The sequence below is a fragment of the Electrophorus electricus genome, chromosome 6 (genome assembly GCF_013358815.1).
Source record: "Electrophorus electricus isolate fEleEle1 chromosome 6, fEleEle1.pri, whole genome shotgun sequence".
Classification (NCBI taxonomy): domain Eukaryota; kingdom Metazoa; phylum Chordata; class Actinopteri; order Gymnotiformes; family Gymnotidae; genus Electrophorus; species Electrophorus electricus.
In genome coordinates this window covers 2,523,791-2,547,878 of record NC_049540.1, presented here as the reverse complement: position 1 = coordinate 2,547,878, position 24,088 = coordinate 2,523,791, and the positions used below count along the sequence as shown (strand labels likewise).

The window sequence follows — 24,088 nt, the reverse complement described above, 5'->3', positions numbered from 1 at the left end:
CCCAGTAAATCATTTTATCATCTAACATATGTGTGGGTCTCTACCCAAAACTGCAGTAACCACACACAGCCTTTACCCCAGATTATCCAGGTGACAGACATGTACCCTGAGCACTAGACAATCTCGTGACCCTGAAGGATGTGGGCAAAGAGGGTCAGGAGGATGTCCCATTTGTGGAACCAGTCTACATTAGAAATAGTTGTAATGGAAGGCGTGCTGAACTGAAGGAATCAGTTTTGAAATGTGGAAGGTAGAAATGTTAAAGAGGTCTGGGGAATTCCTGAGGTCTCTGGATGGAGACACTTGAAATATGTAAATATATTTCCTTACCACTCCTGTATTTCCAAATAGCTGTGTTACAGACAGACAGATAGAGAGAGAGTGAGAGAGAGAGAGAGAGAGAGAGAGAGAGAGAGAGAGAGAGAGAGAGAGAGAGAGAGAGAGAGAGAGAGAGAGAGAGAGAGATCACTAGACAACCTGGTGACTCCCTCTGCCCACATCCTTCAGTGAGCTGTGCTCTTCAAATATCTCACATGTCCCTCACACATCCAACTGACACATCTATCACAGGGCCCTTGCTTTACCTCTCTTAAATATTTTCTTTTATACTTTTCTCACTCTCCTATCATATGAAAAACTATGGCTATGACTTCAGTCCTCTGTTGTTACGAGACTCCACAGACTTTAGGATAAAATGCCTCTGAGAAACCTGGTCAGATGCAGCTATGCTACGTGACCTCATAGGCAGTCCTGGAGACCACCCTCCTGGAACATTAGTAGTGGGAACGGCAATGAATCCACACACTGAGTCCACCGAGCATCTTTCTGTGCAGGTCCCAAATGCACATCACCACCTAGTGGGATAGACTTATGACTTCACAAACAGTTTTGCAATTAAACACTAGATGGCAACGTAACACTTACAGAACACGCAGCAGCACTCACTGCTTGTTGTCCTTTTGAAAATGAAAAATATTTTCTTTCTTTCTACTATAAAACTCAATTGAAGAAATATTGTTTGGTTCCAAAATGTATTAAGGATAAATGTACGATGTAGGTGAAATGTATAAGTTTGCAGATGAATACGCACATTGCTCAGTTCATGAGCAGGGCCCAGAAAGGCATTGGCAAGAACACCAGAGGAGTCAAACGCCAGCTGCTGGTGGATAAAACAGTCAATGAATACTGTCACACCAGACAGACCAACCTGTACACCGCCTGGGTTGACTACAAGAAAGCCTGTGATTCAATGTCCCACACATCTTGGAATGCTTGAGGCTGTATAACCTCAACAGGACACTAAGAGCTTTTATCAAGAACTTAATGGGGCTGTGGAAGATGACCCTAGAGGCCAAGCCAATAGCATGAGACACCATCAAGTGCAGGATTTACCAAGGAGATGCCCTGAAACCAATCAGTGAATAGCTACTGATACCATTAGCAACCTCCTGTACATGAAAGATGGCAAGCTATGTGCCAGAAGTAAACAAGACATTGATTCACTAATCCATCTCACCAGGATATACAACAGTGACATCAGAGTGTCATTCAGACTGGAAAGGTGTGGTCATATGGCTACAAGAAAAGAGAAGGTAGCTAGAACAGGGGATCACACTACCAGAAGGTAATGTAACAGATGATGAGGGCAGATACAAGTACCTTGGAATCCCACAGGCAAATGGGAATTATGAACAGGCCAAAGGAAAGCAGATACAGCCAAATACCTACAAAGAGTGGGCTGAATGGGAGAAACAAGATCTGAGATATTAACATCTGTGCTCTGCCAGTCATCAGATACCCCGCTGGCATAATAAGCTTGCCACACCAGGCATGCGGGCTGTGCAAAGATGCTCCTGAGACAATCCAATACATAACAGCGGGACACAAGATGCTAGCAGGTAGCGTGCTCATGAAATGCCATAACCAAGTGGCTGGTATAGTATAAAAGAAACATCTGTGTTGAGAACTAGCTTGAAGTTCAAAGATCTAAGTGGGCTACACCCCCAAAAGTGGTGGAATATTACTGTGTCAAGGTCCTGTGGGACTTCTAGATACAGACAGACAAGATGGTAATGGCTAACCAACCAAACAGTTGTGAATAAACAGCAGAAGAGTAATAGATGCAGTAATAGGCTGTAGTAATAGATGTGGCAGTCCAGACCGAGATCAGAAAAAAGGAACATGGAACACTTGAGATATACCAAGGGCTCAAAGAGCTGGAAAAGATGTGGAAAAGAAGATGTGGGGGGGGTGAAGGCAACAGTGGTTCCTGTGAGAACTGGAATACTATGGGCTGTAACCCCCAAACTGGGAGAATGGCTCCAACAGATACCAGGAACAAAATCTGAGATCTCAATCCAGAAGAGTGCAGTCCTGTAAACAGCTAAAATACTCTGTAGGACCCTCAAGCGCCCAGGCCTCTGGTAGAGGACCCAATCTTGAAGGAAAAGGCCTGCCCAGAGGGGGGTGAGTGGGGAATATATATTTGCTGTACAAAAGTATTGCTTCTGAAGTTCTAGGAAGTGGAACCAGTTTACATTAGAAAAATGCTGTAATGTAAGGTGTGCTGAACTGAAGGAAACAGTTCTGAATGTTTGGCATTCCAGAAGGAAGGAATGTTAATGAGGTCAGGGGGATTCCTGAGGTCTCTTGTTTCCTTCCATGATCACACAGTGGATGACATGCAAGTATTTGCTGTGAAGCAAGTATTGCTTCTGAAGATATATACTTGCAGTACTTGAAGTAAAGGTGTACTGAACTGAAGTGGCAGTTCTGAAATCCAAAAGGAAGGAATATTAATAAGGTCTGGGGAATTCCTGAGGTCTCTGGATGGAGACCCTCTGTAATTGGACTCTAGATTTCCAGACCAACAGACCCCAGTCTGTTTAATTAGGCAAACACACCTCCTCCACCCTGACCCTCAGTAGAAACACCCCTCCTCCACCCTGACCCTTAGTACCAACACAACTCCTCGACCCTGACCCTCAGTATAAACACACCTCCTCCACCCTGACCCTCAGTGCCAACACACCTCCTCCACCTTGACCCTCAGTGCCAACACAACTCCTCCACCCTGACCCTCAGTATAAACACACCTCCTCAAGGTCGTGTCCTGAGTCCCCTCCTTTAGTCCCTTTTCACTCATGACTGCCAGGCAACGCACCGGTCTAATACAATAATCAAGTGTGTGTGGAAGATATTGTGATAGGCCGAATCAGCAACGATGATGAGACATTGTTGCAATTCTGCAACTCATGGCATGATGCTCTTCCAACAACCTTTTGAATGTACAGTACAAAAGACTAAGAAACTTATGGATTTCAGGAAACTTTGACATATGGATTATCTCATTATATTGTGAAATGCTACTTAAACATTCAATGCTTACAGTCACGTATCATTTGGACAGTTGAATCTTATCCACATAAAATACGTAATTCACATCCAATAAATCATATCCAAATATTGATGTTTATAATACATTTGTCATTTTCACAGCTCAGAATCCATTTGCAGTTTGCACAGTCCACACAAATCTGTAACATTTCAGTGTAAACTTGCACTTTACTAACATTGCTGTTATTATTTTATCTTATAAATTTCATATATGCTTTATATTTAATAGCAAACTCTAAGTGCAGTATAAGAATTATACAGTTCACCTGGGAATGTACAGATAAACACTGCTTTTCTGCTCTTCTTTCTCATATACTGTTGATTTTGCTATTAATTGTCTTCTTTTATTTATTTATTGTCTCCTTTTTGGGTGTTAACCTTCGTCTTCTTATGTATGTTTATGTATGTGTGTTTTTTAAGTAATTGGTATTCACTGGAGAACATAATGTCAATGCATGATACACAATGACACAATTTCTAACTTCTATACTGCCTGTGTAAGTTTTATACTACCTGTGCCTTAGCGATGCTGTATCCTCTTTTCGTTTACACATGCTTGCTCATTGTGAATGACAGTAAAATTGAATTGACTTGAATAGTTCCAAACAGCTGTTAGAGAGAGAGAGAGAGAGAGAGAGAGAGAGAGAGAGAGAGAGAGAGAGAGAGAAAGAAAGAGAGAGACAGCCAGCCAGATAGTGACAGGCATCTATAAGACTACTCTCCCAGAACTGAAACACCATCTAACACTAGAATACCTTAGAGGACCCCTTAGGCCTCACTGAAGCACTTGCATCTTATCAACTGACAGTAAATAACTTCCCATTTACTTAACACTAAATACCTCAATGCAATCAATCTCGCATACCTTTAACAACAGACTACAAACTTCTTCTAAGTGTAGCACTGCTCTTCTGAGCCGGAATGTGTGTGTGCAGCCTTAGTGCTGTTTTACACACTGTTGCTAGGAAACATGACTTGGAAACATTGTGAGATAAGGAACCAGGGTAAGGCCCTCAGAAGGTATCACAAGCTGTGTAAACATCTTAAACCACATTCCCCCCCCCCCCCCCCCCCCTCCCCCCTTGCTTATTCATAGAAATTTTTATTCTTGTTCACAAATGAGTCATGTTGCTAATTTTTGTATTCCCACTGCTTCTCCCCCCCCCCCCCCTCTCTCTCTCTCTCTCTCTCAGCAATAGCCCTTATCCTCTGGTCTAATCTATGCTGGTATGGAAAGGACCCCCATCTGATTGCAAACCCAGATCAAGTGATAGCACTATAGTCTGGAGCAATTGTGGGTGAGGATTTGTGGGATCTGGGGTGGGGTCATACATCTCATATCTGTTATTTCTTATTTTCAAATGTCACAATGGGCACCAGTGCAAAATCAAAAACAGCTCTTGTTTTTGTCCAGGCTGAAGAAGGTTTTCAAATGAGTACCCATGGTGGTAGTATAATGTACTACAAGTCTGAATGTGTCCACAGAAAAGTCTTGTGCCAACAAAAATAAAAATGCACAAATTTGTTAAGTTGAACCAAGTTATATTTCAAAAATCATTTATTAAGAATCAATATACAATGTATAATAAACACAGTGAGATTAAGGCACCGGGTCATATATTAGCATTAGGCTAATCTGAGATGAGATCTATATAAAGAGGAACCGAGTCATAACAGTTCTGAACTACTGCAATGAACTTAAATAAGTTCCAGAATAACAGACCTACACTGTAATGGCATACCACTGCATTCTATTGGAATACCAATGCATCCTAAAGGACTACCAGTGCATTCTAATGGAATACCACTGCACCCTAAAGAAATACCACTGAATTTTAATGGAATGTAGCTACTGATATGGTATATTTAATATAAATGTTTACAAACAACAACAGATTGCATGTGGTGTGTCTGTGTGTATGTGTGTGTGTGTGTGTGTGTGTGTGTGAGGGAGTGTGTGTGTGTTTGTGTATCTTTTGGTCCCTGATTCTCCAGTTTTTTTTCCATGGGCTGAGTGGGAGTGGCCAGGCACCAGTTTGGTCCTCACTGATTGGCCAGGAAGAGGGGGTTAGAGGTAATGCCCCCTAGTTGATGATCTGTCGGGGTCGTCCATAGCCAGTCATGCCTGCCTGTGATGCTCCTTTGTTGGTGCCCATCTGCAGACCGATGACAGAGGATTTTGTTTTGAATTAAACTGCTGGCTTCTCTGTCCTGAGTCCTGGCAGACTGGATTATATCAATCAGTTGGCCAGGTTAAATCAATTTCATAACATAAGTGTTAGCTATTATTTTTAATTTAACAACATTTAAGAGAAGCATTCACCAGATGGCTAGGTAACTTGCTAGCTAGCGTTAGCCAACATTTCCACAAACGTTAGCTAGTATCAGAAGCAAACGGAAAACTGAAACAATTAGGTTAGGGTTATAAAAGTAGAGTTCCAAGTTACAAGCGATGCATAGGATATTTACCAATACGGTTTGATCACGTAGTCCGTAATCAAGGTCTCATGCTATCAAATGCATTTATAAAAAGCAACACCGTAAAATCTTTCTAAAAGTAACTTGGCTAAAGTCAGAAAATAGAATAGCAGGCTGTCTTGTGTGAATCTCGTTCCGGTCTCTGGCGTGGTTTTCGGAGTTGGTTGTATGAAGTTTGCTATTTCAAGCAAAACTGTGTCCCTTTCATATTCATTTAGTAACGTTTCTACAAAGCAGTAACGGCATCACCAGCCACACTGTCCACATTTATACCAAGAGGAAACGTCATATACATGCCCACTATGTTTCTGGCAAACTAATAAAAGAAATTAAAAGCTCTTCTCAGTTTAGGTTTTTGCAAAGCTGTTTTGGAACAGTATTTCCCAATTTTTAAAGGGCTTTGAAAATTCTTTGCAAGTAAATAAATAAACAAATCCCCGTAAAAAAAGTAGGGCCAAACAAGTTTGTGATACTGGGATGAGACAGGGAAAATTATGTGCCTCCAGACGTCTCTGTAAAAACTAAATAAAGTACAATGTATCTTTGTTGTTGAGGTCTACTATACACTCAGCTACATCTAACTTTAATATAAATGAATCTTTGAGGTTTTGGAAGTTTCTATATTTTATGAAGCATTACACTAAAATTGATAAGACAACAGAGCATATTTAAACTTGTTCATTTTGAATTTAGGCTTATACTCTTGTGTATAAACCTACCTGAAAGGTTTCAGTGATTCTGACCACCTGAGAAAATCTTATATGAGTTTCCCGGTGATTCCCTGAACTTGCTGTTCAAAAACTTTGTATCTCTCAGAGTCTGAGGAATAGTCTACTGCTGGCATGAATTTCCTCTTGTATTTTTTAATTTTGTTTACTTTGTGTGTGTGTGTACTGTGAGATTCTCGCACCTGTGACCTTGAGAGAGTGCAACGATATCACAGTACTGCAGATAATGCGCTCTCTCTCTCTCTCTCTCTCTCTCTCTCTCTCTCTCTCTCTATATATATATATATATATATATATATATATATATATATATATAGATATAGATATAGATATATAGATATATAATATCTATTATTATTATTAATAATATTATCTGAAAAATGTGTGCATACTTGTGTAAACCTTTAATGAATCATCGTTTCCCTCAGGATCTATCTGATTGATCCCCATGGGACCTTAATTGAACTGTGCGGTCACTTTTCGAGTTAGCCCATTCTGATTTATTGATTTTTAGACCTTGCTCTTGCCTTGGTTGTAGTTTATGTTAAGCAACATTTTAAAGAGGGAACTATAGAAGACATATAATGCTAAACATTGTAAAGTGGATTTATTACAGGCAAAGAAGCTGACTGCTGTGTTTAAAAGGGGGTACAGGGGTGTGAACCAGAGGTTCCAAGAAAAGTCTGTCTGCATGCATGTCCATCGAGAAATAACTTGCATATTAAAGTAAATTATGCTACTATGAAAGGTGCTTATCATCTTACTAGATAATTTGCATATATCTTGAAAAAATAAAAGGAAATAACAAGTATATTGTAAGTGAATTGGTGTACTCTCAGAAGATGCATTTGACTGTGTATGTTCTTAGGTTTCTATCTTTTTCTGTGAGATTGTATGTGTGTTCTTGGCAGTGGTAGCTCAGTGATTAAGGTACTTAATTTGTAATCAGAAGATTGCTGGTTCAATGGCCACCACTGCCAATTCACCACTGTTGGGTCCCTGAGCAAGACCCCTAACCCTCAATTGCTCAAGTTATACTCAGTTGTAATTGTAAGTCGCTTTGTATAAAAGCATCAGGTAAATGTGACTTTTGATTTTATGAGAGTTGAAACACTGCACAGCAGGTGGGATCTTTCACACCAAATCAAACAAGCGCATTATCAATCATCACCAGATGTACAAATCTTTCAGAATACTGCAACCAAACACAAGCATATTATGACTAAGCATATTATGAAACACTGAGCTCACCACATATTTAAAGGAGCGGGAGATACTGCAGAGGGAGTCTGAAGAAGAGGAATTGGCAGTAAAGATGCAGAGAGCAACCATAGTCACTTTTCTGTGTCTGCTGTCCCACAGCAGTTCACAGGGAGCTGGGGGAGAGGACACCACCAGCCCACACCTAGACGTCACCACCGAGCTAGTGAACCTGCGAGACAGAATAACGGAGATCCGTATGGAGCTGAGGTATATGGAAAAAGAGAACGCAGGTAACACGTCAATCAGCCATCAGATCCAACAGTCAAATTATTTTCACTTTGATTTAATTTGTTTGTTTTCCAAAGGTAAAATGGCATAAAGGTGAATTTAATTTATTTAGAATTAGGAAGTCACTGGTCCATCACTTTTTCTAATATTTCACAACAGCTTTAGAGGCCAGAGTTACAACAGCTGAGCTGGAACTGAAAACTCTGAAAGGTAAGAGGGTCTCCGGCAGGGGAGGCCAGGTGACCTAAAAGGGGTTTTGCTAACTGGACCTAAACAACAACTCTACAGTCACAGTTCAGTTTAAATAAAGTATGTTAGCAATGTAATAGTGTTATTCACTAGATTAGTTAAAATGGATAAATGATTTAAAAACTATTTGGTTTACACTGGTCTGATGTTGTTCTACTGAATATTACAAAAGCTGTTGTTTTGATGTTATTGTGATGGCACAGAAAAATCACAGGTGGCATTCTCAGCATCTCTGGCTGATTCTGTGGGGCCTTTTAATGTTGATTCTACTATAGTCTACCCTAAAGTCATCACAAATGTTGGACAAGCCTATAACCTATTTACAGGTAAAGTGAGCACGCACACACACACACACACACACACACACACACACACACACACATATATATATATATATATATATATATATATATATATATACTGACATTTTTACTGCCTCTACATCTTTAAGTATAGTAAACTGAAACTGCAGTTAGTCCCTGGAATTTTCTGGACTTGACCTCTTTAAATGACCATTGAAAAGCCTATCCCTGTATGTGTCTTCCTGCAGGAATCTTCACCGCTCCAGTCAGAGGCATCTACTACATCGGGTTCACAGCCTGTGGAAATGCTGACAGCAATGCCATGGCTTTGAATCTGTATAAAAATTCAGACTTGCTGACAAACTTAGCTAAATACAGCAATGGCTATATGACATATTTCTCTGGTGGAGTGACCGTGCAACTGGAGGCAGGAGATGTAGTTTACACACAACTCCCTGCAAACAGCAAGCTCTACGATGACCACATAAATAATCGCACCGTCTTCAGTGGCTTCCTTGTCATCACAGTGTGAGCACTGACCTTTGATATCCCTGCAGTTCCGTTTGTAAAATGTTATCCCTCTCAAAATTCTGGAATGGGTCCAAAAATGTTTACTGTCCAAAATCCAAGGGCGTCTGAGTTCTAGAATATCCTTTATCAGTGGAATGATAAATCTGGTCCTTGGTCATTGCTTCCGCAAATAACATTGTTTGATTCTAAAAATGAGCAAAACCTGAAGTCAAATAGCTGTATCTCTGTATATGAATCTAGTTTAAAATATAATAATAAAAAATACCCCAGTAAATCATTTTATCATCTAACATATGTGTGGGTCTCTACCCAAAACTGCAGTAACCACACACAGCCTTTACCCCAGATTATCCAGGTGACAGACATGTACCCTGAGCACTAGACAATCTCGTGACCCTGAAGGATGTGGGCAAAGAGGGTCAGGAGGATGTCCCATTTGTGGAACCAGTCTACATTAGAAATAGTTGTAATGGAAGGCGTGCTGAACTGAAGGAATCAGTTTTGAAATGTGGAAGGTAGAAATGTTAAAGAGGTCTGGGGAATTCCTGAGGTCTCTGGATGGAGACACTTGAAATATGTAAATATATTTCCTTACCACTCCTGTATTTCCAAATAGCTGTGTTACAGACAGACAGATAGAGAGAGAGTGAGAGAGAGAGAGAGAGAGAGAGAGAGAGAGAGAGAGAGAGAGAGAGAGAGAGAGAGAGAGAGAGAGAGAGAGAGATCACTAGACAACCTGGTGACTCCCTCTGCCCACATCCTTCAGTGAGCTGTGCTCTTCAAATATCTCACATGTCCCTCACACATCCAACTGACACATCTATCACAGGGCCCTTGCTTTACCTCTCTTAAATATTTTCTTTTATACTTTTCTCACTCTCCTATCATATGAAAAACTATGGCTATGACTTCAGTCCTCTGTTGTTACGAGACTCCACAGACTTTAGGATAAAATGCCTCTGAGAAACCTGGTCAGATGCAGCTATGCTACGTGACCTCATAGGCAGTCCTGGAGACCACCCTCCTGGAACATTAGTAGTGGGAACGGCAATGAATCCACACACTGAGTCCACCGAGCATCTTTCTGTGCAGGTCCCAAATGCACATCACCACCTAGTGGGATAGACTTATGACTTCACAAACAGTTTTGCAATTAAACACTAGATGGCAACGTAACACTTACAGAACACGCAGCAGCACTCACTGCTTGTTGTCCTTTTGAAAATGAAAAATATTTTCTTTCTTTCTACTATAAAACTCAATTGAAGAAATATTGTTTGGTTCCAAAATGTATTAAGGATAAATGTACGATGTAGGTGAAATGTATAAGTTTGCAGATGAATACGCACATTGCTCAGTTCATGAGCAGGGCCCAGAAAGGCATTGGCAAGAACACCAGAGGAGTCAAACGCCAGCTGCTGGTGGATAAAACAGTCAATGAATACTGTCACACCAGACAGACCAACCTGTACACCGCCTGGGTTGACTACAAGAAAGCCTGTGATTCAATGTCCCACACATCTTGGAATGCTTGAGGCTGTATAACCTCAACAGGACACTAAGAGCTTTTATCAAGAACTTAATGGGGCTGTGGAAGATGACCCTAGAGGCCAAGCCAATAGCATGAGACACCATCAAGTGCAGGATTTACCAAGGAGATGCCCTGAAACCAATCAGTGAATAGCTACTGATACCATTAGCAACCTCCTGTACATGAAAGATGGCAAGCTATGTGCCAGAAGTAAACAAGACATTGATTCACTAATCCATCTCACCAGGATATACAACAGTGACATCAGAGTGTCATTCAGACTGGAAAGGTGTGGTCATATGGCTACAAGAAAAGAGAAGGTAGCTAGAACAGGGGATCACACTACCAGAAGGTAATGTAACAGATGATGAGGGCAGATACAAGTACCTTGGAATCCCACAGGCAAATGGGAATTATGAACAGGCCAAAGGAAAGCAGATACAGCCAAATACCTACAAAGAGTGGGCTGAATGGGAGAAACAAGATCTGAGATATTAACATCTGTGCTCTGCCAGTCATCAGATACCCCGCTGGCATAATAAGCTTGCCACACCAGGCATGCGGGCTGTGCAAAGATGCTCCTGAGACAATCCAATACATAACAGCGGGACACAAGATGCTAGCAGGTAGCGTGCTCATGAAATGCCATAACCAAGTGGCTGGTATAGTATAAAAGAAACATCTGTGTTGAGAACTAGCTTGAAGTTCAAAGATCTAAGTGGGCTACACCCCCAAAAGTGGTGGAATATTACTGTGTCAAGGTCCTGTGGGACTTCTAGATACAGACAGACAAGATGGTAATGGCTAACCAACCAAACAGTTGTGAATAAACAGCAGAAGAGTAATAGATGCAGTAATAGGCTGTAGTAATAGATGTGGCAGTCCAGACCGAGATCAGAAAAAAGGAACATGGAACACTTGAGATATACCAAGGGCTCAAAGAGCTGGAAAAGATGTGGAAAAGAAGATGTGGGGGGGGTGAAGGCAACAGTGGTTCCTGTGAGAACTGGAATACTATGGGCTGTAACCCCCAAACTGGGAGAATGGCTCCAACAGATACCAGGAACAAAATCTGAGATCTCAATCCAGAAGAGTGCAGTCCTGTAAACAGCTAAAATACTCTGTAGGACCCTCAAGCGCCCAGGCCTCTGGTAGAGGACCCAATCTTGAAGGAAAAGGCCTGCCCAGAGGGGGGTGAGTGGGGAATATATATTTGCTGTACAAAAGTATTGCTTCTGAAGTTCTAGGAAGTGGAACCAGTTTACATTAGAAAAATGCTGTAATGTAAGGTGTGCTGAACTGAAGGAAACAGTTCTGAATGTTTGGCATTCCAGAAGGAAGGAATGTTAATGAGGTCAGGGGGATTCCTGAGGTCTCTTGTTTCCTTCCATGATCACACAGTGGATGACATGCAAGTATTTGCTGTGAAGCAAGTATTGCTTCTGAAGATATATACTTGCAGTACTTGAAGTAAAGGTGTACTGAACTGAAGTGGCAGTTCTGAAATCCAAAAGGAAGGAATATTAATAAGGTCTGGGGAATTCCTGAGGTCTCTGGATGGAGACCCTCTGTAATTGGACTCTAGATTTCCAGACCAACAGACCCCAGTCTGTTTAATTAGGCAAACACACCTCCTCCACCCTGACCCTCAGTAGAAACACCCCTCCTCCACCCTGACCCTTAGTACCAACACAACTCCTCGACCCTGACCCTCAGTATAAACACACCTCCTCCACCCTGACCCTCAGTGCCAACACACCTCCTCCACCTTGACCCTCAGTGCCAACACAACTCCTCCACCCTGACCCTCAGTATAAACACACCTCCTCAAGGTCGTGTCCTGAGTCCCCTCCTTTAGTCCCTTTTCACTCATGACTGCCAGGCAACGCACCGGTCTAATACAATAATCAAGTGTGTGTGGAAGATATTGTGATAGGCCGAATCAGCAACGATGATGAGACATTGTTGCAATTCTGCAACTCATGGCATGATACTCTTCCAACAACCTTTTGAATGTACAGTACAAAAGACTAAGAAACTTATGGATTTCAGGAAACTTTGACATATGGATTATCTCATTATATTGTGAAATGCTACTTAAACATTCAATGCTTACAGTCACGTATCATTTGGACAGTTGAATCTTATCCACATAAAATACGTAATTCACATCCAATAAATCATATCCAAATATTGATGTTTATAATACATTTGTCATTTTCACAGCTCAGAATCCATTTGCAGTTTGCACAGTCCACACAAATCTGTAACATTTCAGTGTAAACTTGCACTTTACTAACATTGCTGTTATTATTTTATCTTATAAATTTCATATATGCTTTATATTTAATAGCAAACTCTAAGTGCAGTATAAGAATTATACAGTTCACCTGGGAATGTACAGATAAACACTGCTTTTCTGCTCTTCTTTCTCATATACTGTTGATTTTGCTATTAATTGTCTTCTTTTATTTATTTATTGTCTCCTTTTTGGGTGTTAACCTTCGTCTTCTTATGTATGTTTATGTATGTGTGTTTTTTAAGTAATTGGTATTCACTGGAGAACATAATGTCAATGCATGATACACAATGACACAATTTCTAACTTCTATACTGCCTGTGTAAGTTTTATACTACCTGTGCCTTAGCGATGCTGTATCCTCTTTTCGTTTACACATGCTTGCTCATTGTGAATGACAGTAAAATTGAATTGACTTGAATAGTTCCAAACAGCTGTTAGAGAGAGAGAGAGAGAGAGAGAGAGAGAGAGAGAGAGAGAGAGAGAGAGAGAGAGAGAGAGAAAGAAAGAAAGAGAGAGACAGCCAGCCAGATAGTGACAGGCATCTATAAGACTACTCTCCCAGAACTGAAACACCATCTAACACTAGAATACCTTAGAGGACCCCTTAGGCCTCACTGAAGCACTTGCATCTTATCAACTGACAGTAAATAACTTCCCATTTACTTAACACTAAATACCTCAATGCAATCAATCTCGCATACCTTTAACAACAGACTACAAACTTCTTCTAAGTGTAGCACTGCTCTTCTGAGCCGGAATGTGTGTGTGCAGCCTTAGTGCTGTTTTACACACTGTTGCTAGGAAACATGACTTGGAAACATTGTGAGATAAGGAACCAGGGTAAGGCCCTCAGAAGGTATCACAAGCTGTGTAAACATCTTAAACCACATTCCCCCCCCCCCCCCCTCCCCCCTTGCTTATTCATAGAAATTTTTATTCTTGTTCACAAATGAGTCATGTTGCTAATTTTTGTATTCCCACTGCTTCTCCCCCCCCCCCTCTCTCTCTCTCTCTCTCTCTCAGCAATAGCCCTTATCCTCTGGTCTAATCTATGCTGGTATGGAAAGGACCCCCATCTGATTGCAAACCCAGATCAAGTGATAGCACTATAGTCTGGAGCAATTGTGGGTGAGGATTTGTGGGATCTGGGGTGGGGTCATACATCTCATATCTGTTATTTCTTATTTTCAAATGTCACAATGGGCACCAGTGCAAAATCAAAAACAGCTCTTGTTTTTGTCCAGGCTGAAGAAGGTTTTCAAATGAGTACCCATGGTGGTAGTATAATGTACTACAAGTCTGAATGTGTCCACAGAAAAGTCTTGTGCCAACAAAAATAAAAATGCACAAATTTGTTAAGTTGAACCAAGTTATATTTCAAAAATCATTTATTAAGAATCAATATACAATGTATAATAAACACAGTGAGATTAAGGCACCGGGTCATATATTAGCATTAGGCTAATCTGAGATGAGATCTATATAAAGAGGAACCGAGTCATAACAGTTCTGAACTACTGCAATGAACTTAAATAAGTTCCAGAATAACAGACCTACACTGTAATGGCATACCACTGCATTCTATTGGAATACCAATGCATCCTAAAGGACTACCAGTGCATTCTAATGGAATACCACTGCACCCTAAAGAAATACCACTGAATTTTAATGGAATGTAGCTACTGATATGGTATATTTAATATAAATGTTTACAAACAACAACAGATTGCATGTGGTGTGTCTGTGTGTATGTATGTGTGTGTGTGTGTGTGTGTGTGTGTGTGTGTGTGTGTGTGTGTGTGTGTGTGTGTGTGTGTGTGTGTGTGTGAGGGAGTGTGTGTGTGTTTGTGTATCTTTTGGTCCCTGATTCTCCAGTTTTTTTTCCATGGGCTGAGTGGGAGTGGCCAGGCACCAGTTTGGTCCTCACTGATTGGCCAGGAAGAGGGGGTTAGAGGTAATGCCCCCTAGTTGATGATCTGTCGGGGTCGTCCATAGCCAGTCATGCCTGCCTGTGATGCTCCTTTGTTGGTGCCCATCTGCAGACCGATGACAGACTGCCCCTCCTTCATCTGCTCCTCCGTGAAATCTCGCCTGTTCTCCTGAGCTTTCCTGATGCACGCACACACACACACACACACACACACACACACACACACACAAATGCATGTACACACACCCAATGAGAGATATGAAGAAAAACACCTGGAAATGTGCTCCTTGAACTGGAAGTCACGGGTATCACCAGGAACCTCACACGACTTTCTCAATTGGTCAAAAACACTGTAACCTTCAGAAAGATTTATACACAAGAGCATTAGCCTAAATCCAAAATGAACAGTTTCAAATCTGTTATGCTGATAGTCACCTTGAAGGAGCCTGTTGCTTCATAAAATAGAGAAACTTCCAGAACCTCAGAGATTCATTTACATAGAGTTATTTCTGGAGCTAACACTGTGCAAGATAAAAAATTAACCGTCTGACTGATAAGTGCTTGTTTCCTCGTTGCTATGGTGCTAAAACACTGACACTTTTGTATTACCGAGTCGACATCAGATTTTGATTTTGTTGTCAGGTTGTTATGACAATGAGTTGCAAGAAACAAAATGAATACAGGAACTGTAAGCACTCACACCAGAAAAAGTGTCGAGAAGAGAATTGCCACCACAGCCGGTTTATGACCTTAGCTGTATATTTCTTTTTTTCTAGAGAAAACAGGATTTGGGGAGTAGGATTTAGATTAGACTATTTCAGCTAGAGCAGGGCAATACTTTAACAGAGTTAATCTAATTAATTTTTTTCATTCTTGATTACGATTTAATTTTTTGTGTCCTTACATAATGCAAAATAATAATTTAATTCAAACGAATATTTCATTTTATTAGAGTGGACTTTTGGTGCGCATAAATAAACAGTGCAATCTATAGCAGGCAAGTAGTGAAAAAAAATGTTTTAAATATATTTTAAATATTTAGATATTTTAAATATTTGTAACAGACTTAAAACTATTTGAAAACTGTAAGTATAAAAGCAATGTAAGAAACATTTTTAAAATACATTTTAATCTATATCCATTCAAGAATAAATTTGTTGGTTTTTCTTAATGTGAAATGCTTCTATATCAGTAATTTCTTCCATGCCATATACAACAGCACTAAAAATGAAGCAGCTAATCGCGTTTAGTGGAAGTTTTGGCAGTTGGAGGGCAGCTTGTATTTTTGTTTGTGTTGTAGTTTATGTGCTAGAACAAATTTATCATGTTGCTACTTTTTTTTTTATTGCAAATGTCTTTTTCGACATTCCTTACACTTTACTTAATTTATTCCATATCTGTCTTTTCAAATTCCATATCAGTCAGTCTTCAGGTGCGGTTCCTATGCGGCTTTGATTTCATTTTAGTTTCATTTCTGTCTCCACCCTCTCGTGTTTTGTGTACTTCTACCCTTCACCGTTTTCCTTTCCTCCTAAATGTATTGGTGTATCGGCCATTGTTGTAATTATCTCTATGTTTCGCTTTGTATTTCTGCGTTTTACTTTGCTTTACTATGTTTTCTGGTGATGTGTCTTTGTCTGTCTGACTATGGACTGCGTTAAGGTTAATGAGAAGGCATTTACGTAAACTCACTTCATGTGAAAATATTACTAAAGTGATATTTCCTCACTTTTACGAATCTTCTCTCTGCAAACTGCTGGTGTTTTGCAGTCATATTTTAATATTAAGGGAGGAACAGGAAATGGCCAGACTCCTCGTAAACTGGCTCTGATCACACTCACCTGTGGAACCAGGAAGGGTCGCCACGGTAACAGCCATCAGTCTTGGTAACCGCCAAGCTTCCCAGTGCCATCAGGGTCATCTGCACAGCTGCCATGTCTTTACCTACCAACACACACAAACACACACACAGACACACACACATCACATCACATATTCTTGTTTACATACACATATAAAATTGACTCACATACCAGTTGTTATCCTAACTCCACACCCATCAGCCTGTAGGCTTGTAATGACCATCTGTCCAATTACACACACACACACACACATATGTTCCAAGAACTGAAGGCAGAGAAGGCCCGTGGGCGGTCTCACCCTCCCAGAGGTCAACAGTCTGGAACATGTCGGACTTGGTGACGCCGTATTTCTCAGCAGCAGCGAGGAACTGGGAGATCTGTTCCATCTGCTTGAAGGCCATGGTGGAGTTCTGGATCTTCTTTACAGGCTTGGCGTCCCTGTACAGGCTGTTAATCAGCTCACACAGGATCTACAGTGAGGACGGAGGAGGGAGGTGACATTGTAGGCTCACAACAACCAGCAGCCAGCACCAGACTGTTAGCTTCAACTGTCTGGAGCAGGACTTATATAACAGAACACACCTGCGCAGTGGGACCCTCTTACAGGCGTTTTATAACAGAACACACCTGCGCGGTGGGACCCTCTTACAGGCATTTTATAACAGAACACACCTGCGCGGTGGGACTCTTACAGGCATTTTATAACAGGACACAACTGTAGGGTGGGACCCACTTATAGGCCTTTTATAACAGGACAGACCTGTGGGTTGGGACCCATTTAAAGTAAATAACTCCACCTACCAATTTATCTGAAAAAAGTCCTAAAAAATACCAAGACCAACCAAAGGGTCATCGCACCATCTTTTCAGATTATTTTCCCTGTTTCTCTGTCCTGACACAAACACACACATGCCCACATAAGCACACACACACACACACACACACACACACATTCTGTGGAAGCTTACACAGCCGTCCTTGAGCCATGCTTGGAAGCCCTGTTTGCCTGGCTGGGGTTTGCCCACGGATCCACCACACTGCACAGATATCCAGTCTACCAAACGGTCCTCCAGTTCAGGGTCGTACTTCTTATCGATCTTACTCTGCACCTCACGGCTCAGACCATACGATGGACCCTTGTTTGCCATTCTGCCTGCAAAACACACACACACACACACAAAATTCAGTATTGATATACCTCTGAGGCCTTACGCATTTAAAATATCCTGTAACAAAATCTGCTTGTCTTGACCCTGTCCCTAGTCCCTAATTTTGGCTCATACTGAAAAATAGTTTCTTTAAAGTAAACAAATGAAAATTGTAAGAACCAGAAATAGAGATTTCATAAATTTTGTCATATGTTGTTCTGAGTTTTCTTGTGTTTTCTCATAAGTTTATTAAATGTATACAAATACATGTACAGACATTGAGAGAAAACATTTTCATTTTTACATAATTTTAAGAATTCCCCTGGTAACTAAGATGTAACTAAATATTTTGGAGGGATTATCTTTCATGAAACTAAGTGTTTACCTAATGCTTTACGTAGATAAATGAGTAAGGTGGTGGTGGTGGTGGTGCTGGGGTGTGTGTGTGTGTGTGTGTGTGTGTGTGTGTGTGTGTGTGTGTGTGTGTGTGTGTGTGTGTGTGTGCACGTGTACGCGCTGTCTCTTGAGAAGCCTTCTGGTTGAATGAGCAAGCAGTATACACCCACTAAACTGGCCCACAGTTGGTAAACTCCTTAATCAGAAACTGCTGATCAATGTCTGCATGTGTATGTGTGAAAGAGAGAGAAAGACAGAGAGAGAGAGAGAGAGAGAGAGAGAGAGAGAGAGAGAGATTGAGAGAGAGAGAATAAGTTTGTTTATGTGGTGTGCATGCTTTCATAGAGTTTAAAACAGCATTTGAGCAATTACATTATCAGCTTTCCCAGTGGAGCCTGACAACTTTGTCATTATCAAATATTATACTATTATTATATATCAGTTATCATTAAATATGGGTGTATCCATCTGTTCAACAGAAGCAAACACGTTAAATTAAATAAGTAATAATATGTGTGAATGTCAGCAGATGACAGCAGGAGGAGCACAGCTAAGTGTGAGCTGATTGGGCCTCAACAATACCTCAGCTGACCTTACTGGGAAGGAGACAAATCGATGAGGATGGCAAATTTGAAGCTAACCCCACTCTCCCACACACACACACACACACACACACACACACACACACACACACACACACACACACACACACACACACGAGGTGGAGTGTGGAGTGGAAGGGAGGGAGCGAAGCAGTCAGTAAACCCAGCTGCAGAAAGTGTGTGTGTGTGTGTGTGTGTGCCAAGGGTATTGGCTCCTTTCCCATTCACTAATCATCTGGATCTCTGACACTAGCTATAGCTGAATGCAGAGAGCCTGACAGGTTTTACCTCCATACATGGCCAGGAGGCATCAAGGTGACAGGCCTGACGCTTGTAAATTCTTACTCCCTGCTGATTCGCCAGCCTGAAGCTCGTTACACTCTGACTCACTGCTGATTCGCAGGCGAGTTGCTCTTTAGAATGAAATACTGGGCTTCTTCTAGCATGACCTCTCCCTCATTACAGCAGGCCAGGTACCATAATCACTATTCATACACACAAGTGAGGATTCTACCTAACCAACCATTTTGTCAGTTTCAGCCACTCTATGTTTGGATAAACATCCTTTTATGTCAATATGGTCTCAAAAATGATATTATTTGAGTCATATAAAGAGGAACAGACATAATGGACAGAGTTGAGCAGCAGGGATCAAATGTCACTCCTCTGCCCAGTGCAATGGACGCAGCTATGTAAGTACATGTTACCGCAGGTCTGCTTTAAAAATACTGGTGGAGAGTGCAACTGAGGAGGCCAAAGCCATAATGGAACACACACGCAGTCAAAGATCCACCCTGTCAATTGTGTGCTCAAGTCACATTGATCTGCAAGCTGCTGGTCAATTAGAGTTGAAAGGTTATAACAAGTCACGTGATCATCAGCGGAAGCCTCACTAGTCGCTTCCTGCTTCTTCAGTGTTTCCCCTTCCCCCACTTCCTGTGGACCTCCTGCCTTTGTGTTGAATTTGTCCCCCTCTCCCTCTTTGTGTCTCTTCTCCCCTCTCTCCCCTCCCTTCCTCTTCCTCTCTGTCCCCTCTTTCTTTATGTCTCTTTCCCGTCCTCTCTCTCTCTGGCCCTCTTTCTGTATTCCTCTATCGCTTTCTCTGCATTTCACTGTAGAACACGTAGCTTCATTAGTGATTGTCACCAGACTGATGTGAACTGAAATGACCCGCTAACCCTGACTCACTCTGCTCACCGGCGCTAACCCTCAGTCTCTCTACACACAGCAGTGATTCATAGCTCGCACGGCTACAGCTCGTGGCTCGGTCATGAGGAGAACATTTAATCTTTACTAGCCTTGCTTCTTTCCTTTCTAGGTAGACCCTTAGAATATGCCTCACTTTTCCCCATCATCCTGTAGATTTAGATAGTAGATATAGGACACATATATACTCTGTGCTTTCCTCAATAAAGTGGCACTCTCTTGATTCACTACCCTGGTGTCAGTGTCTCTTGACTTCTCTGGATTGATCCGGCTACAGAGGACAGAGGACAGAGGGCAGAGGGTAAGTTGGAGGAGATCGAACCTGATGTACTGGTCACTTTGAAGCAGTTTCTAACAGGCATATTTCTACTGGTCCTGCCCATCCTGCCAGAAGAAACATGGCCTGCCTTTGTAAACTTCCTGTATGAGTGAAATGGTTTCTTTCTTTTGAATATGTTTCATGAACCAACAAGCTACTAAATAAAATCAATCAGATATAACAAAGACAATGTTTACCAAGGGTGTCAAGAATTCTGGGGTGGATTATAAATGTGGGATTAAGCATACACTTCTACAGGTGGACATCTAAACAGTTGTAAGCATGTAAGTAACAGGATTTTGAGGGGCTGGGGACACATGGAGATATACAAAACTTTCACACAGAGGAGAGATTCTACATAACACTTTAAATGAAGACCCCAGGAGCTATGTGGTTTCAAATTGTACAAATCTATGATGCCAATAAAATCAGGGTCATCCTGTTTCAAGATGATTATATGTGAAAGTTTATGACTTTCTTACAAAATGCAGTTTATTCAGAATAAATCATAATCCAGAATGCCTAATTATGTGTCTTTGTTGGTATGTGAGAATGTGAGAGGGAATTAAAGTTAGACCGTGAGAGAGCTAGAAAGATGTTGCAATATCCTCATTCTGGGTCTGTTCCATCCTGTATTATTTATTTATTTTTAATTGTAGTCCTTGTGCAGTCTAACTGCATGTTCAATTAGTAAAGATTTGTTGTTGTCTCATGTGTGGCTTTCTCAGTGTTCCCAAAATATACATGCAAACACCCTGAACTTTAGCCAGAAGTTAACGATAACTTCTATAAACATGCATCACGAATTACAAAGTAGCAATCTTACTTTTGCTCTACATACACACACACACACACACACACACACACACACACACACACACACACACACATAAACTAGCATTTCTCAATCTTCTGACATGACAGTACATTGCTATTACTATGCAGAAAAAAAGTGAATATCCTTTAACAGACGATTGCATGTGAGATGTTTTTCCCAGTTATTGCAATCTTGTTCCTCTCAAGTGCACTCATGTGCACAGCCAAACGTAAATCCTTAACCCCTTAGATGCCTTAGTGCGATCCAGTGTGTCGTTCTTATAGAGCCCCTCACCCCCTACACAAACCCAGCTGGGAGGGCTTTAAGCAAAACTGGTTTGGGCCCTGAAACTGCTTCTAAGTCAAAGACTGAGTAAACAAGAGAGAAAGAGGGTGAGAAACGAAGGGAGGGAAGGGGGAGAGAGAGAGCGAAAGAGAAAGAAAGAGAGAGAGAGAGCGAAAGAGAGAGGGTCCTGTCTTTCTAGACAAAACTCTTTGCAATGCAGTTGTTATTCAGTATTATTATGTGTGTTGAGTATGAACAAGGGATGGGTTGAGGTCAGGGAATCTTGTTATTGCAACATATGTTCTGCCAATAAAAAACATTCTACATGAAGACGCGCGCGCGCGCGCACACACACACACACACACACACACACACACACACACACACACACACACACACACACACAGGGTTTTAGGCATGTACTAACAAGCAGAGGAATGCAGTTGTGTGAAAATATGAAATGCTCAACCTAACGGTCTCAGCGTGTGAAACAGTGCACGGCCATAGGTTTCGCTATAAGCTTAAACCTAACCCTGATCCCGAGCAGGGAATTAGCACTAATCTCCACACTCTGTGCTGACATCCTCATTATCTGAAGGATCCAGATATACTCATTTCTCTAGGGGTTTTTTTTTTTCACTTTTTTTTCACAAAGCAGAAACAGGAAACCAACAGCTATGTACCAAAATGCATTCTCTCTCGCATTCTCTGTTTCTCTTCGTCTTGATAACTGAACAGCGACAGCAGTTAAGCTTGAAAATACTCACAGTTTAGATGTAGAAAAAACCACACAGTTTAGAACAACACCAAAAAAAAAAGTCAGGCAGCTCCTTCACGGTTGCTAGGTGTGTATTCCGCAGCGCAGTGTGCGCATGTGCACTTGTGTGAGCAACTGGAGCAGTGTATGTGAGCACTCTCGACTTCCTCTTTATCTCAGATTCCATTCAGGGAGGGAGTGGCAGCTGGAGGGAGAGTGAGCTCACCCACGTTATGAAGGGAGGAGAGACGAAGAATGAGGAAAAGCTCCATGCCTTTTATGGCTGTGGTTACATCCTCCTTTCTCTCGTTCTCTCTCCCTCTCCCTCTCCCTGCGGGCTCCTCCTTTTTCCTCTTGTCATTTTCCTGGGCAGCATGCGAGCCTCCTTTTTTGGAGAAGAACTTTTTTTTTTGGAGTGAATTCTCCAAATGCCTCCTTCACCCCCCTGCCTGGAAAAGCAGAATGAATGAGAATGGCGGGTGGGGGGGTCGTGATGGTATGTGAGGTGGGGTCAGGGGTTAGTCACTGGCGGTTCATAGTTTAGATATATCACTTATGTCAAAAAAGCAATCAAATGATCATAATTTGAGATATACTCACAACTATTCAAATGACAGAAGTAGGGGAATAGAATGGAACTTAAATGAAGAGAGAATGAAAGGGAAATACACACACGCACGCACACACACACATACACATGCATGCACACCACTCCCATCTAACACCAGATGACCTCATTCTACAATGTGTGATGGCACTGATGATATATATATATATATATAGTCTAACTTTGCAAGTTCCCATAATGACAGAACCTTCCTTTTATCACTATTATAATCTTCGTTGTCTCCATCAAATTCAGAAACATTATTTCAGACATAATTTCCATTACGAATGCTCATTTGCTAACTTTTTTTCTCTTTTAGTTGAAAATATTGTAATATATTGTAATACATTATTGAATTTTCCCCCCGTGGACGATTCTGAAACTGTTCTAGGAGTGAGGAGGTAAAGGCCCTGCTGCAAACAAGCCCTTTGTGTTCCTCATGTCTGCAGTGAAAGCGTATGCTCCTGTGTTCATGTGCTGCCCCTGCCCTGCTGAGATAGTGGGAACAGGAGTCTGGCCTTTTAAGGAGTCACGCATACTTTTTATTCTTACACGAGGCACGAATGAAAATAGCACAACTAAGGTCATTCAGCTAAAACATTTGTAGTAAATGGCATGTAACTCTGGGAAAGTAACTACAACCTTGGCTCATATGTGCAGGAATGTGTGCGTGGTGTGCGCGTGGTGTGTACATGAGTTCTGGGTTTACTTTGGGGAACAGAGTTCTCATTTCTCTCCTCTCACTTTCATCTTGATGGGAAACGAGAGAGACTGAGAGAAATATTTAGCCATACGTATAATGTTTCTGTACCATTATAGTGTGTATTAGTGCTATACTGTGTGTGTGTGGGGGGGGGGGTATTTTATTTTAAGATCCAGCCTTTCTCTTATTCTCCCAGAATGTGGACTAAGAGAGAGGCTGATGCACATTCGCCCCCAGCTTTGTGCACGAACACGTCACAGCTTTACAGAAGTGATACAGAGATCTGGCCAGAGCACAAGCCAAAGCACTATCCACCATTAACCACAACAATAACACTGCAAAGTTCAGGTTTCACCACTCTAACACACCAACATCACCACCACTAACAACAACAGCAATAAAGCAAAATACCTCACAAGCTTATTTAGTTTACATTTGAAAGAGTGCA

The 24,088-nt window shown here is 41.4% G+C and overlaps 2 protein-coding genes across 3 annotated transcripts; one reads left to right on the top strand and one right to left on the bottom strand.

Annotated features, from left to right (window-relative positions):
- Positions 1 to 5,325: 5,325 nt before the first annotated feature.
- tagln2 (transgelin 2) lies at positions 5,326 to 22,516 on the bottom strand. Of its 2 annotated transcripts, XM_035527370.1 has the most exons (6): positions 22,341 to 22,516; positions 17,769 to 17,953; positions 17,099 to 17,270; positions 16,780 to 16,882; positions 15,045 to 15,117; positions 5,326 to 5,552 (listed from the first exon to the last, which is right to left on the bottom strand). In XM_035527370.1, the coding sequence occupies exons 2-6, from the start codon at positions 17,946 to 17,948 to the stop codon at positions 5,481 to 5,483; spliced, it is 600 nt and encodes a 199-aa protein (XP_035383263.1). In that variant the 5' UTR covers positions 17,949 to 17,953; positions 22,341 to 22,516; the 3' UTR covers positions 5,326 to 5,480. The 2 variants fall into 2 exon arrangements, with proteins under 2 accessions (XP_035383263.1, XP_026884425.1); XM_027028624.2 differs by lacking the exon at positions 5,326 to 5,552 and having other exon boundaries at positions 14,820 to 15,117; positions 22,341 to 22,513.
- Positions 5,559 to 9,439, top strand: LOC118241569 (complement C1q-like protein 4). Its single transcript, XM_035527371.1, has 5 exons — positions 5,559 to 5,648; positions 7,965 to 8,095; positions 8,253 to 8,303; positions 8,546 to 8,668; positions 8,893 to 9,439. The coding sequence occupies exons 2-5, from the start codon at positions 8,062 to 8,064 to the stop codon at positions 9,174 to 9,176; spliced, it is 492 nt and encodes a 163-aa protein (XP_035383264.1). The 5' UTR covers positions 5,559 to 5,648; positions 7,965 to 8,061; the 3' UTR covers positions 9,177 to 9,439.
- Positions 22,517 to 24,088: the final 1,572 nt, after the last annotated feature.